Source organism: Periophthalmus magnuspinnatus, chromosome 2 (genome assembly GCF_009829125.3).
Source record: "Periophthalmus magnuspinnatus isolate fPerMag1 chromosome 2, fPerMag1.2.pri, whole genome shotgun sequence".
Classification (NCBI taxonomy): Eukaryota; Metazoa; Chordata; class Actinopteri; order Gobiiformes; family Gobiidae; genus Periophthalmus; species Periophthalmus magnuspinnatus.
This window is the reverse complement of record NC_047127.1, coordinates 7,777,831-7,794,566: the sequence shown is the minus strand read 5'-3', so window position 1 is coordinate 7,794,566 and position 16,736 is coordinate 7,777,831. Positions and strand designations below refer to the sequence as shown.

At 38.8% G+C, this 16,736-nt stretch overlaps 1 protein-coding gene across 3 annotated transcripts in view; it reads left to right on the top strand.

Moving 5' to 3' along the window:
* LOC117382474 (nck-associated protein 5-like) overlaps positions 1-16,736 on the top strand; it is a 229,866-nt gene that overhangs the window by 187,320 nt on the left and 25,810 nt on the right. For all 3 annotated transcript variants that reach the window (XM_055227102.1, XM_033979660.2, XM_055227109.1), the window contains 5 exons: positions 2,165-2,269; positions 4,047-4,241; positions 4,603-8,012; positions 9,008-9,104; positions 13,055-13,142. In XM_055227102.1, coding sequence (XP_055083077.1) covers positions 2,165-2,269; positions 4,047-4,241; positions 4,603-8,012; positions 9,008-9,104; positions 13,055-13,142 — 3,895 coding nt within the window. The remainder of the gene's footprint in view (positions 1-2,164; positions 2,270-4,046; positions 4,242-4,602; positions 8,013-9,007; positions 9,105-13,054; positions 13,143-16,736) is intronic.

Sequence of the window (16,736 nt, the reverse complement as noted above, 5' to 3'; positions counted from 1 at the left end):
TTTATATATCAGTAACAATGATTTGTATGTGAGTGAGGAGAGAAAGAGAGAGATTTAGGACGCAGTGTTTAGGCCCGAGGCGCAGTTCTGCAGTTAGCTCAAGACCATAGAGCGATGTCATTGGTTTTATTTTATCTTTATTTGTTTATCCATCAAAACATTTCAAGGACATCATCTGCAAATATGAAAACTGTCTGTACGTAGCGTGTTTCCTGAATGTGTAAACACGGACGAATAGATGTTTTGAAGGTATGTAAAGTGGAGGTGACTTTGACTGGAAGGGTTTTGTTGGAAGATATAATAGCCGCTGCAAAAAGTAATAATACACTTAAAATAAAGGAAAAAATATCAAATATCAAAAATCAATATTTAGTTTACCCTTGAAAAGAACTGCTAATGTTTACTTCTTCTGTTCCCGATTTTAAAGTGAAGCAATGGCATCAATGTGAGATTTGGTTGAAAGATACAGTAGTCACCGCAAGTAATAAGTAATGAAATAAAAGTAAAAATAAAAAAAATAACAATAACAATAAATCAATATTTAGTTAATGAAAAAAAAAAACTATTATTATTCTATTCCCAGTTTAGTTAAAGTGAGGGAGAGGTGCCAATGTAATATTTTTTGAAAGATATTGTAGGCACTGGAAAAATAATAATAATAATAATAAAACATAAAAAAAATAAAATAAATCTACATTTAGTAAAAAATAAAATAATAATAATAATTATTATTATTTTATTTTATTCCCAGTTTAGTCAAAGTGAAGTGAAGGTGCCAATGTAATATTTTGTAGTTCAATAGTAGCCCTTGAAAAAAATAAATTTAAAATAAAAAAATAAATAAATGAAATATGTAAAAAAATAAAAAAAAATCAACATTTAATTTACCTTTGGAAAAAAACTTAAATTCTTCTATTCTCAAATTAGTTAAAGTGAAGCGAAGGCACTAATGTAATATTTTGTTGAAAGATATAGTTACCACTGCAAAAAAATACATTTAAAATAAAAAATAAAATGTGCCGGAAATAAAATTATAAAAATGGAAATAAAATTTTAAAAAAATGTGTCAGTAAAAAGAATCTAACATTTAGTTTACCCTTGAAAAGAACAATTTAATTCTTCTATTCCCAGTTTAGTTAAAGTGAAGCAAGGGTGCCCGTGTAATTAAGTGGTAGATTAATATATATTTGCGTTCATATCCGTATCCATATTGGAGTTTAATATGAAGACCGTCGCTGAGAGAGAGAATCAAAGCCATCCCTCTGTCCCAGACGTCATTATGCCGGATACGCTTTGCTCTTTGCTACATGATGACATTAATGACTTTGAGACAAGAGACAGTTCAGGCCAGTCCAGACATTTGGGAACCGGGGTAATATTTCAGAATGCATGGATATAGACTTTTGAGGACAGCGTAGAATTTACAAATGGTAAAAATAAATATAAATAAAATACCAAAATTCTGTTTGTTTGTTTTTTACTATATGCAAAGGCCAGTGAAGACATTTCGGAACTAGGAATAATATTTTGGAATTTACAGATATAGACTTTTTAGGACAGTGTAGAATTTACAAAAAGTAAAAATAAAATTAAAAGTTGTGTTCATGTTATGTCAATCTTATTTTAGCTGTATATCAAGGCCAGTGGAGACATTTGGGAATAAGAGTAATAATTTTGAATCTACATGTGGGTTTTTGTGGCCTGTGTAGAATTTACAATAAATAAATAAAATAAAATGGCAAAATTGTGTTCCCAATGAGCACAACTTACATTAGCATACAGTATTGTTTTTACATTATTTACATAAAGCATTCTCTTTTTCATATTCATTTTAATAGGATGTAAGTTATGTAAGAAAAAGGATTTTTTTTTTTTTATTGTTTGTTTTTTAAAATTGTAATTAAATAATAAAAAAATGGTATTACTCAAATTTCCAGGTTTTAGTTGATTACGTGCAGCAAGGTCTTGTTTCCACATTTTGCACAAGCAGAATTTTGAACAAATGTGCTCTAAAACACTTCTAAAGTAGCAAGTTTGAATAATTTGTTTATCCTTCAACTTTTAATGGTAAAACAAAACTGAGACCAAAAAAATCCAAACTCCTACCCCATTCCCTTATCAGCTAAACTTCCCATCCGATTCACTTTTCCACATTGTCTTCCAGAAACTTCACTCCAAGATCATGGACCTGTCCGCGGCCGACCTCCTCCTGGAACCCGACCGGAGCAAAGCGTTCCTGCAATCCCGAAACTCCGACTCTCCATCCACCGTAAGCCGCCCGCCGTAATAAATCATCAATCAAGAGAGAACCAGCAACCTCTGCCCCTCTGCCCCCTCCTTTTTCAGAAATCATTACGAGATATTAAAATACACAAGTCGTGACCCAAGCAGGAAGAGGGGGTCGTATCATAGCCACTAAAAGCAGCGAAGCGCCCGTCATATTTCCAGAAACGCATTGATCCGATCTCTTCTTGGGTAAAAGTGACTCCGTAGAAGAGCATGGTACATTAGTCACCTTATGTATTATGCATTGGGGCTGCAGAATGAGTTGGCCCCATTGCTTTTGTCGCACGGAGAACCAAGACTCGACTGTGACCGCGAATAGAACAAATATATTAATAATTCATTAACGCAGCTTTATGCAATTATGCAAAAGTATGTAATCAAGGTGGTGGGTGAAATGTCTTGCCCAAGAACACAAGTATAATATGTACCAGTAGTCGTAGCTAGAGTGGAACCATCGACTTTATAATTTATGGGAGAATGCTCTTCTGTTCAGCCACTGCTCCACTTTATTGAATTATCTAGAAACAATGTGATTTTTGTGTAATATGTTTTTAAAAATCGAATTGTTAGACAAATATTGAGAATTTATTTGGTAGGAATGAATCGTTAAAGGGTCCTTTTTACACTATTTTCTGATCTGTTATAATGTTGTTTCCTCATCAAAAACATACCAGGAAATGTGTTTTTTTTTTATTCACACATGTTTAACACACAACCCTGCATATTTAGGCTGAATTCTTCTCTTGTTCCACGTTGTGATGTCATCTGGTAATACAGGAAGTGCTCCACTGTGTTATTAAACTCCACACTCTTTCACTAGAATCATTTGGATGATTTCAGCCCTAGAATTGCCAATTTCTGCTTAAAGGCAAAAGGTAGCTGTTAACTTGAAAATTACTACTTCATGACATCGCAAAGTGAAGCAGACCATTTTGAACTTTCGAGATGTAGACAGACTAATAACGCAGGATTACTGAAACATGTGTAATGTAACAAAATGCGACTGCAGGTATGTTTTTGATGAGGTAATGACATTTAACATGGCTTAAACCTCACATGAGTCAATTTTGTCTTATATAGGATGTTTTAAAGTTGAAATAAGTGAGATATTGTTGGCACATGATCTGATTTCAAGTACGTGCGAGAAATCCCACCTTCTCAGATGGGCATGTAAGTGATACACACCAGCGGCACTGAGAGCAGATTAGTTCAATAACAACACAGGCTTGGATTTCTGTAATAAGGGCCTATGTGAAGTGTGTACTTTGCCTGCATATGAAGAAATGCATTTAATCAAGCCATTACTACTATTACAATAAAACTGCGAAGTTCTATAACAGTACTTTCTACATTAGTTTCTTCAGAGTCATGTTATGTCAATAGAGCTTTTTATTTTCTTGTTTACCAGGTCCAAAACTGCTGGGCCAAAAAAGATTGATGAGGACGATTAACCAGTGACATTGCTTGTTTTTATGTTATTTACATTAACATACATTTCATGAATTTGAATTTGTTTGGGACACAAAAGGCACAGATATAATTTTTTTTTAATGAGCTGGGGTAATGATGCATGTGTTAGACTAGCCCAGATTTCAGGTACACATGAAAAAAGTTAACTTAGAACATGCTAAATCTGGTTTATTCCTGTGGACTATTCCTAAAATATGTATTACTAGTATATATATTTAGATATGAGAAAAAGAAGAAACGCTACCTTCAGTTGAGCGAGTATTTATTCGTTGTTCTTAATGTTGTTGCAGGATGTCCCGGTGAATGGAAAGGCCGGTGGTTTCTCTGTGACCAAGTGTGTGAGCCAGCTGAGCCTGACTGCTCCAGAGCGCCCCCTGTACCCCCGCAGCAGCTGCAGCAGCAGTGAGATCTCTCTGTCCAGCGCCTGCAGCGACTTCTCCAGCGGATCATACACCTGGAACGACGGGAGGTCCACAGGGAAAATGGTAATTCCAGTTTTAAATGAAGAAAATAAAAGGTGTTCGTTAATGTTGTACACAGATCTGTTTTTTATCATGTCTTGTTGCCATAGCAGCAGGCGTTGCACAAGTGTGTTAAGATGAGGTGAAACTTGTGACTTGTGCTTTTGTGTTTATAATATAGTAGTAGGTGTTATATAGTATGTTATTTACTCTTTAAAGGTTTATATAGCTCCTCAGATCATTTCAATTAGATCTTTTTAGTAAACTTAATTGTGGTACACATAGCAGTACATGCACACATATTAAGACAATATATTTATGCAAATATCAGACCTAACTGAAATTCCACAGTTTTGTTTACTACTTTCCTCTTTTCCTCTGACAGTCTTCGCTGACCTGGGAGAAGAGACTGAGTTTAGGCTCTTCTGCTCCGAGCAACATCCACAACCCCCCAGAAGAGGCGGTCCCAACCCGACGGAAGGAATGCCGCATCCTGGAGGGCCTTCGCAAACTTCAGCGAAGGAAGCACCGGAGCGCCTCTGCCTCACGGGTCACCAAATCCTGCAGGGAAAAGGACTGCATGAACTCCAACGAGGGCATCTACTCCTTGGGCTTCAAGGGTGGGGCTAAAGACGTTCCCAAGTCTGGACATGTTAGCAGGGCAGCAGGGAGGAATCGGTTTGCCTATGATTCCGATGACGCGGATGATGAACTGGTAAAATCAAACCGTAGCGATAACATTCCTACGAAAGACGGTTGGTTTCAGTGTAAAAAGTCTCATAGCATTTCGGAGAGTTTGTGTAGCTGGGAGGGCCTACAGGACAATGCACCTTCTGGTATTGTTAGCTCTGATCCCATAGCTCCCAAGCATCCCCCTGGTTATGACTCAAAGGACAGACCGGAAAAGCTTTTGAGTTTCATTAATAGTTTTCTACCGGAAGGGGAGCGGAAGTCTGCTTTCTCAAAACCAGTCAAGCTACATGTTGACACACCTGAGTTTCCGAATCAGCTATCAGACATGGACGATACTGAGGAACTTATTTCAGAGTCTAGTGATATCCAATTGCCCTTTCACCCACAAGTTGTAGATAGAGAGCCCAAAAGATTCTCGAGGGATTCTGCAAAATTTCTTCCGCATCAGCACTTAAGGAAAGATCAAGGTCGCACCCAGTCTGCGGATAGCCGACCAAGACCATTTAGCCTCATCAAGGACCCCAAAGTAGCAAAGCAGTGTACGCAGTCTGAAGAAAGTATCTTGGCAATATTTGACGCTGAAGGTGAACCAATTGAACTATGCACTCAGAAGTGCATGGGTGCAAGTGTGACTGCAAAAGTTCTTCCTGATTATACAGAACTGATACCTCAAGAGCGGCCAACAAGGCAAAAATTGTCAAGGAACTATAAAGTCTTGGAATCACCTGAGAAACCCTCGGAATTTCAAAGCAGGATTCGAATACCGAGCAGCAGTAGGGAGGCTAGCGAAGAGAGGCTGACCATGCAAGTGACACCTCAAAGGAAGCTGATCAAACCTCCAAGTAGCAGGGTTAGTAAAGGACTTTCCGTACCCCCCATGAATGAGCCAGCTGGTGCCAAGACCGGCGGTTCAAAAATACCAGGTCGCAACAAACCATCAGCTTCCCCTTTGAGAGTGTCTAAGGGCTCCACTACTGAACCAACTACCAACTCAGGGCCTGCTGCTCAGGATAAATCTCCCTTATCTCCTACTGTCAAAGCCCCACGTTTTGTAAAAACCCAAATTACAAACTGCACCCAGAGCCCCAAGTCTGTAAAATTGCCAAGCAGGGTTGAATGGACTAAAGGCCCAACAACCCCAGGCTCTCCCCACTTAGCGAGGAGACACTTGGAGTTTACTGACAACGGAGAACAACCAACTAAAGATAAACACTGTGAAGCTAGCAAAAGTAAACTCAGGTCCCCATCTCCTCCGCTACCCCCAGGCCGAACCACCTCTCTACTGGTTAGACCAAATTACGAAAACTCACCTCAAACGCATAAGCCTAGCGTGGCACATCAATCAACTACTGTGAGAGGTCCTCCACCGAGTTACAACCAAGCAAATATGCAAGCCACTCTTCCCATCAAGGACAAAGACTGTTCAGACTTTGACGCTGGCTACGGGACTGCACTTGCACCTCAAAAACTGGTAGACAAAACCAGTCAGCACCTTCAAAAGTCCCCCGCTGTCACACAAACTAAAGGCACTTCGAAACGCTTGACAAAAGACTACCTCCCTTCTGCAAACTCAGGGTGTGCTCCGGAACCTGAATCAAAAGCTTCCAAGAACGTCCCTCCCCCTTACAGTGCCCTCCGAGGTTCATCATTCCAGAATTCTTTCGCAGCTAAGCGTGGATCTTCCCAAGAACACCAAATAGTTCAAAAAACGTCCATCAGCTTACCAATATCTCTTCAGGAATCCTCGCAAGCTAAAACAGAGCCGCCAAAAGCTGTCATAAGCCCGCCTAGCTCAGTAGTGACTTCACCTAACGCAAAGTCTCGCATTCCTATGGGGTTCAAAGCATTCTTGAAATCTCCACCTAGCCAGAAAAGTAGCATCTCCATACCGGGCAAGCTAGAGAAGGATCATACCAATTCTGTCTCTAAGGAAACCGTGACTACTAATGCCTCAATACAATGTGACAGTTCTTTTGACCCAGCTAGCGCTACCATTGCCGAAGCTAAACTGGAAGATCAGGAAGATGAAGTACACCTAGAGGAAGTAGTTGGGAAAAGGGGTAGTCAACTTTTCTCAAGGTCCATATCGGTCACTACAAAACCTCATCTAAAACCAGCTCTAGGTATGACGGGCGCAAAAGCACGTAGCCAGAGTTTTAGCACCAACTACCTTGAGAGACCTAACATTAACACATCAGACATACCTGGGAGAATCCGAACGCAAATCATCACCAACTCAGGAGAAAGAGGGAGTTCACTATCACGGCAAAGTTCCTTAGAGGTACCTCATGTAGAAAGTCCTATCCACTCACCAAGAAGCAGGGTTAGTCATTATGGAGGTATGACTGGGTCGAATAGCCACAACATCCTCCCTGAAAGAACCTTCAAATGTGATTCCAAATGTGAGGATGGTCTTAAGGGAGAGATTGTCACATCACCATCTAAAAAAGAAGTGCGCAGCTTGCCAATTAGTGACAGAGCTAGCAATATCCGTAAACCGTCAAAAGTCGCTTCACACCCACAGTTCCAACCACCTTCGTACAGCTCGGAAAACCCATTGCGTGAAACATTGGGGATTGGGTCTTGCAATGATGAGCCAGACTATAGCAGGGAAATAGACCCAACTAAGCAACCTGCCGACGTCGACGATAAGAAAATCAGCCCTACAGCATGCACCATCGAGGAGAGGGTCATGATGGGGATCGAGGAGAATCTCCAAAAATGTCAAGAACAGGAAAAAGTTGCAGCCAGTGAAGCGAAAAAGACTGGACCCTCTCTGGCAAATTGGTTCGGCCTGCGCAAAAGCAAGCTGCCAGCAATGAGCGGTAAGAAAACAGACTCCCCCAAGGGAAAGGAGGAAAAAAAGGAACTCAAGATCGGATCGGTGCTGGGAGGCAAGCAGATCAAGTTGGACAAGAAAAAGGACAAAAAGAAAAGCGATAGCCAGCAGGAAGGCCCGGCGACGAATCTGGCGGAGGTGAACAACAAGCTGAGCACCATCATGGACCACTGCAATAACCAGATGGGTCAGATTGCAAGCCAGATCCAGTGCACCACGGCGTTCATCGGCAAAGAGCAGCTGGTGAAAGAGATTCTCGGCAGGTGGGCGCTACTTTAGGTCTTTACTCAAAATGTTAAAGTTGTAAGCTAGACAAAAATGTGTGTGTGTGTGTGTGTGAGAGAGAGTGGTATAAAGTTAGATATTTATGAGTGATTAGGTACATTAACTAGCGATTAGCATATTAATTGAAAAAATATACTTTTATTATATTATTTGTCCGATATTTTGTTAAAGTTTCCAGTACTTAACAAAATAGCTGCTTTATCTTAACATTTGAAAAAATAAAATAATATGAATCATTATTACTATTTCTAAATTCTTTTTTCTTTTCTTTTTTTTTTTGCAGACATTTACTGGTAAGAAATTAAGTAATTGAGTAATTTTGAATGATTACCAGCTTTCGCATATAACCCAGTACTTAACAAAATTGCAGCTCTGACATTATATTTGAATAAACAAAATAATATGAACATTTATGACTATCTATTTAAAATGCCTACTCACTCATTAACTTAATAACATTTAAACGTCCTTATAAGCCATTGACAAATATTCCAATTTACAATATAGATTTATGAATAAACTCTAACCTGAATCCTATTATAAAGCCTTACTCTAAGTCCTTGTGCATTCGCTCTAAACCAGTGCTTTTCTGGAAGTTCGTCCACCGCCGTGAATCCTGTATAATTGATTAGCGGCTCCTCATTAGTACTTGTCAGAACTCTCTTTTCCCACCCAAATGTTTGTCCAACTAAATAAACATGAGGCATTGTTGCATTAAGCGTGCCGTTTCCGATAACATGACAAACTGCATCTGTCTGCTTGAGCTATGGGTCCACTTCAGTGAGCAGTTTTCCCCCGGCAAGAAGCGAAAATATTTACGAGCTTTAAATCGAAGCCTATCTTTTACGCGTTACCGAAATCACTCTAGTTTTAAAAGCCCGAGACATGCCAGCGCTACTATCTTTAGAGCTTTCTTTCTTGATAAAAGGGGAATTGGGTGAGACAAACTGATCAAATCTTTGCTTTGTCATAGGACGGCGGTGAAGGGCAGTTCGGTGACGGCTCCGCATGGGATTTCAACACCCAAGAAACAAGTGGAAATGGATGCGGAGATATGCCACGATAGTTCGGTGAGTAAGTGTGCCAAAAGGTACTGAATAGAACAACTACTGCACAGAGGTTGTAGGCTGAAGTGAGAGGTTGAAAATGGGACTCAGGCAATATTCATCAAGTAGGTATCAAAAGAATTTATCCAAAAGTAGGAGGGAGAACATATTTAGTGCAAAGCTACTACAATACTGAATAAATGGGTGGATATTTTTGAGTATTTATGTAGTTCTGAAAATTAAACTGAGGGACAAATAAAAATATTCACAGGATGGGAAAAGGTATTATTTAATATATATATAAAAAAGTAAAAAGTAATGACTTTATTTATTTTTAATTTGGACAGTTTTTACATACAAGTATTTCTATAAGTTCATAATGTGAATTAATAAAAAAAGATTAGTTCCTATGCTACATTTTGTGTTGGGTTCATTTAATTTTGGATAGTTTTGAAACATTTAATGAGAAAACTCCATATAATAGGTCAAATTATCTCTCACATTTAATATTGACTTACTGCTGGCAAATATTAAAAATAAAATGTATAAAATAATACATAATAAACCAACATAGTCATACAAAACGATATTTTTTTAACATTAGGGTTGTCAAAAGTATCAAAAATCAGATACTAATCGATATTAAAAGAAATATCAAAACTAGATACTCTTTTGAGCAAGTATCGATATTGCAAAAAGTCGCATTAACAGGACAAAATTTGAGCTTTCCTGAACAGTTTTAGTGTCATTTGGAGTTTTATCAGAACAAATATAAAATCTCATGGTAACATAAAGAAGTACTATAATTTTGTGTATGAAAATTGCATTCTGTTACTGAAAATATTGGGTATCGTAATTTGTATCAAGCATTGAGTAAACTCCTTTTAGTATTGTGAGAACAGTAGTTAGCCTTTTCAAAAATGTTATATATTCTGAATTCAAGGCATTTTTGCGTTGTGTGAAAACCCGCATTTCTAACCATCTTCAAAAAATCCTGGAGCATATGTAATTGAGTAGCTGTAACTCATTAAAAGCCGGCTCTGCTTGTAGGCGAAATTCCCATAGGTCCAGTCCACAAACACGTCAACACAGCCGCCTCCTCTGCATGCGTCCTCCCTGAAGCCTTGTTATCGATTGTGTTGTGCCTACGATTCATCGCCTACCCCTTCTCTCCCATTATGTGCCCTCGCAGCGGCGTCAATACAACAGCTATATGTCAGCCGGTACACCTCTCACTGTGGCAGCTATTTATGTAACATATTTTATCCGCGTGTCACGAAAAAATGCACATCCTCACAAAGACTAATGTGACCTTGAAAATGCCATGTTGTATCGCTTCGGAATGCAGAGAAACATTGGATTTCAAAGTTGTTGTATCTGGGAGAGCAATGATAAGTAGTTTTGTAAAGGTTGTGCTAATATTGACATTAGCAAAGCAGCTGTAAATATTTTTCTTATTGTGCTAAATGTATGTATTCATTAAATTAAAGGCTCTATACCCAATTTTCCTCCATGTGTTTTAGCAAAATCGTCTTCGCCCCAGTACAGAGATAATGTAAGTAGTTCTTGAGTCAAAATATATTCCCTCTCATGCTGTCTAGTTATAAAGTGTTTTATTGTCAGATAATCAGGAACGACGTGATAGTATGCTAGGTATTGTTAGCGTTTCCGTGGTGGCAAAACTCCACTCAAGTCTGAAAGTTGTGAAAAGTGTTTAAAAACTCATTGTGGTCACTAATTGCAATGCACAGAATGCGTCTAATTATGAAGCGTTTTATTTTCAGATAATCAGGATGTGCATGTTAGCATGTTAGTTATTGTTAGGTTTTGTATGGAAGCAACATTCTGCTCTGGTCTCTGAAAGTTGTGAAAAGCATTTATAAACTCACTGTGGTGAATAATTACGCTATGATGCTCAGAATGTATAAGATTAGTGGAATAACTTTAGACTCCAAACTGTTTGAAATTAAGTAGTTCTGTTTTTCACTTTTTTAAGATAGTAAAATCTGGTATAGCACCTTTGAATTTTAAACAAATTACACTTTCAGATTAATTTGTCTGTTTTTCAGGACCTTTTTTTTTGTAAACATGGGTGCCAAGAAAAGTAAATTATTCCAACAACCAGGGAACATGAACACATTTCATCAAGAGAGACTATTATTGGTTACATTTGGTCGAGCGTTTGCCCACTGATCTAACGCTTGGCGAATTGAATCCCGCTCTCGACATAAACATCATTGGTTGAGCGGTCAGATCCACTGACCCACAGATTGGCGGTGCGATTCCAGCTCCTACTAATGAATGATGTCGTTGTGTCCTTGGGCAAGACGCTTAACTCACCTTGCCCCCAGTGTCTGCGTACACTGGTGTATAAATATGTGCGTGAATGGGCAGTTCCTTGACGTAAAGCGGTTTAAGTGCCTCGAAGGTGGAAAATGTATCATTATTAGATCACTCTGTACATTAACCCAAAAAATGTACACCTCCGCAAAGGCATTAATAACCACGCTACCCAACGGAAGAGCTATTAGTCTGACCCACACCCCCTGATATTATATTTTATTCTTCACCCACTTTAACTATTATAATTGGCCTGGTACTTTTCGCAATGTTAGCAACAGCTAGCATAATAGCTATTTGCCACAGACATATCTTGAAAACGCATGACCTTGTAAGCGTATTTCAAGTATAGACCCCAAGTGATGGTGTCTAAATGACCAAAAGAGCGACATAATGGTAGACATTTAATCCCAATGAGATGAGTGCGCCGATAGCAGTGAGGAGGACCTTATCGCAACCACTCAATTTGACAAAGCAGACATTTAATACCTCTCCCTTCTCCCCAAAGAAACGCAACAAAAGACTATGTACTTTGTGACCTAGCAGCTACTTCAGAGCTAGTACTTTTTATCACACAACCCAATTAATGTAAAGTACAGCAGGCAATTACCTCTCAACAATGAAAGATGTAGGTTATTACAAATGAGGATGATGAGGAGGCAGTCGCGTTGTAATAGTAAAGCTCGGGAGGAGAGGTCCCAAATGGTGATTCAGGGGCAAAACTGGGACGCGAGGAGGGTCGATAAAGTTTTATTTTCTAAACTTATCTGAAGACGGAATAAGTAGTTTTGCTCTATTAAGTGGCAGAACATTGGTTAGACGCTGTGAAAAAATTTAACACAGACTTTAAACGCATCAGATTTGGTTAACACATTTGAGTTGTAATTTCCAGAAATGAAAATTTACTTTCCGTTACTAAATTGTCTATGGATGATGATGTTTTCCCAGAATTTTGAACCAAATTTGACCAGTTGCGGTTTAAGTAGTGACGATTCAGATCAGTGAGGGTCTTTTTAGGTTTAAACGAAGACTTTAGCTTTGAAATGAGGTTTACTCTGTTTTCTGATTGGATAAGAAAATGCCAAATTATAACATAAACAACTTCCCCATGTCCAGTGTTTTTGTAATTAAGAATAAATCAGCATTAGAATGGTTATAGTTCCTTTAACCAAGTAAGTATCAACTTCTTATGTGTCATTTTGCTCTACTGTAATTATCTTCTGACATTGTGCCTCTGAGCAAGTCATTTTACCCACTGTCCACTGTTTACATTGGTGCGACATAGTGTTTGCCCACTGACCTGAAAGTTGGCTGTTCGAATCATATCCACTGACGCACAGGTTGGTGGTGCGATTCCAGCTCCCACACATGAATGCCGTCATTGTGTCCTTGGGCAAGACACTCAACTCACCTCGCACCCAGCCTCTGAGTACACTGGTGTATGAGTGTGTCTGTATGTGTGACTGTGGTTTCTTTCTTGATGTAAAGCGCTTTGGAAAGTAGAAAACACTATATAAATGTGACAAGTTGCTAGCTGTGACAGTAAACAAACAATATAACTGTTTTTGTATAGAGGCCGCGGCAAAATACTTCCAACATTTGATTTCTCATTTTTATTCTCTTCTATGTCTCAGATGCTGATCATGAGTCCGAAGTTGAACCCGAAAGCGGAGACGGACGACGGGCACATTATGGACTCCTCCTGTCAGGACCACATGATCGGTAAGACCATATGAATATTTGAGCATATCTATATTCGAGTCTATCTATATTTAATACGGCAGGGCAAAGGTTGTGGGGTGACTGCACTTTTCGCGCATGTACATTTGGAATCTAGGCAGCACATTCGGACATTTTGAGCTTGGAGACAATATCGATTGTTTTTGTTTGTTTATTAATAATTTATGGAGCTATTTTTGTCTTTTGAAAATTCTTTTTTGTTGGAATGGACATACTTAAGACATATTTCCATCGCGGTTAGTTTAATACGACCAGAGACTAATAACAAATCAGCTACTATATCAAAACAAAACTACTACAAGTACTGTTACTGCTAATATTATGGGTGCGGGGGTTGGGTGGTAAAGTTAGGAGGAGTTGGAGAGGCTGAGGAGGCTTATGGTTCTGCTGTTTTATTGCATCCCATACCATTGAACAAAGGAGTGGAGGGAGAGACTCAAATCATATGAAAAGTACTTTTTACTTTTCAGTCCAGTTCGAAAATGTAGCGGAGTAGAAAGTACAGATACCTCTTGTCAAATGTAATGAAGTAAAAGTAAAAAGTACCCACTATAAAATGTACTTACGTAAAGTCCAGATACCTAAAAATTCTACTTAAGCGCTGTACTTTACTACTTCAACTTCATTACCGTCCACCACAGCCACTATGTACACATTAATAATGTTAAGATGAAGCAAACACAATATAAACACCTCAAACAATTACCACACATACTGCAAACCTCACCATTTGTCACTACCTTATTCGCTTCGCTAACTTTTAAATCCGTTTACATTCTATCGAGCTAACGGCTGTCACCAAACATCAAATAACATCCAACGCAACGGAGCATTAACTCTTTTGTACACTGCTGATTTTGTGACGTGAATGACAACTTCCCCATGTATCCACAATCCTTTGGGGCAGGAGCGTTGTCAGGGTAGTCGGGTGATTGATGCGCGGGTCATTTTTAGTCTAAGTACAGCTAAGGAGTGCGTATTTAGAAGCACGGGAACAATTTGTGAGGCAGTTCCGATTGTTATTATAATAGATTTTGTATTTATCAGACAGGCAGGGCACAGCGGCTGACAAAGCGCAGTGGGGAGTTGGGAAATTGGCCCAGTGATCCGTGTCGGAAAGATCTTTTTGGTTTTGGTGAAATGAGTGGATGGGTTTGTAATTAATTGAGCAAGCGTTAAGATGTGTTTCTGTTGGAGTTGTTTTATTGTGATGGTTTGGTCTTTCTTTGTAATGCAAAGTAGAGCAGGGCAATCATAAAAAAAAAAAAGTTTAAAAATCGTTATATGAATACATTTTTCCAGCAGTTTAAGATCGATTTCTGTTCTTATTAAAACAGTTAAAGACGTTTTTGTAATCATTCCCATTTAAAGAGGCGGTATTTTATCTCTATGGGGTATTAACCGCTAACACGTAACATATTTAGATCACTCTGTTACCTTTTATTGTTTTAAAAATGCTATATTAGCTAAAAAACTGCCCTCTGTGCTAAGTCACTCCTCCTTCAGAGCGCTATCGCAACCCGCTAATGAAACTACTGGACTTCGCATCACGTTTGTCAAGTTGCTGTGCACAGTTTTGTGTCATGGTTTTGTATATTTATGGAGAATTGTCATGTGGGAGCATGGGTGGGCGGAGCCTTGTACAGAATATTACAGCTAACCGTAAGGAGGGTTCGAATTGGGGCTGGGAGAGATCACTAAAATACCCAAACATCCAGGGATGACATCTAAAACCTCTTCAGGCATGTTTTTGATGAGGGATTGTTATAAGTTGGTAGAAAGCTAAAAAAAAAAATTGCGTACTATTCCCTCTTTAACACAAACATAATCCAGTTCCTCCAAAGTTAAAACTCTGCTCCAAACCACATGCTTTTGCTGACAGAGGATTGGCTGTAGACCTCTCCATTAAAAAGACTCAAGCTGATCACTGACAATTTGAAATGACTGGATCTCAATTTGATTAAAATGTGATTAATTGCACAACCCTACAGTAAAGTACGCCAACTGGCAAATGTGGAGCAGTGATCTACACCCAGCCATCGATCCCGTCTGCGTAATATAAAAGAAGTACTGCCTTTATAGTATTACTGATTAGTGACAAACCAGCAATCTTTACAGGCCTTATCCTGAGGTACATTATATACACCTGCCCTGAAGTGATATCAAACCAATGCTAACGCTCTGGTAGATTAAAAGGCGATGAAGCAAGTTTAATGTCATACTGCGGAACATTCCAAGCAGAGGAATAACATCTCCAGGTAGACAAGCAGGTGGCAAGCTTTCACCAAGAATTGTATAAATCTTGTGAGGTTTAAGCCACGTTAGAATGTTGCTACCTCATCAAAAACATATCCGGAGTTGTGTTTTGTTTCATTCACACAAGTTTGAGTAATCCTGGGTTATCAGTCTGTCTACATCTCTAAAGCTCAAAATGCTCTGTTCCACCTTGTGATGTCATGAAGTGGTATTTTTCAGGTTAACAGCTCCTTTTACCTTTAGTTCAATAGAGACTGGAAGTTCCAGGGCTGAAATCATCCAGATGATTCTAGTGAAGTGAGTTTAAAAACACAGTGGAGCACTTCCTGTATTACTACATGACATCACAAGGTGGAACAGAGGAAAACCCGCTGAAAACCCCCCTTTTTGAGAGAAGAACTCAGCCTAAATATGCAGAGTTTGTGTCCATGTATGACTTTGACAAGAAAACGACAAAAGGAAACAACATTATAACATAGATTCAAAATTAGTGTAACATAGACCCTTAAAATGCAATGCAATTTTGTTTTTAACCTTGACCCATTGCTGACCTTACAGAAAAAATACAAAAGCATACAATTTTGAAAAAGTCTTGATTAAATGCCAATGTATTCAACAATCCCTCTAAATATGTCCATAAAACATCATACCCGAGCCATAATTCCCCATTACAAATCACATCTATGAAATAAAATGCAAATGATTCCTATTTAACAGCGCGCCTTTTTTATTTTCTGCTAAACTTGCACATTTCGTCTAAAATATTTTCAGAATGGGGTCGTCTGCTGCTCCTCGTCCTTTAGTGCCCCCATCTCCGGGCTCAGGGCCAAAACAACACAAATCTACCAAACGGTTTTATATGCGCTACTTTACGACACACAAAAGCAAAATGTGCCATCTCGCCCGTCTTCGGTCACTCCAAGTACGAGATTTGTGGCATTACTGACCATGGAATACAGTTGTTTTACTGTGTCTGGACATATAAATGATTTCCACAGAACAAACAAACTGGATACTGTGTGGAAATGTTTTTAAAAGTAGAACGCGATGGAAGCCGGGGAAAGTATTTAGTCTTCAAGAAAAAGCACCACTACTACGACCAATAGAATGTACTAACACAAACGCTACTACGATACTTCTGTGGGTACTTCCACCATTATTAGCCTACTACTTCTACTACAACTGCTACATAAAAAGGTAGCTATCAGTACTATCAATACTGGCACTAACAGAACTATTTTAATTTACTTTTAAAAATACTTTGAGATTTTCATTTATTTACAAAAGTTAGCTATTCCCAGGCTAGCTTATGATTTTTTT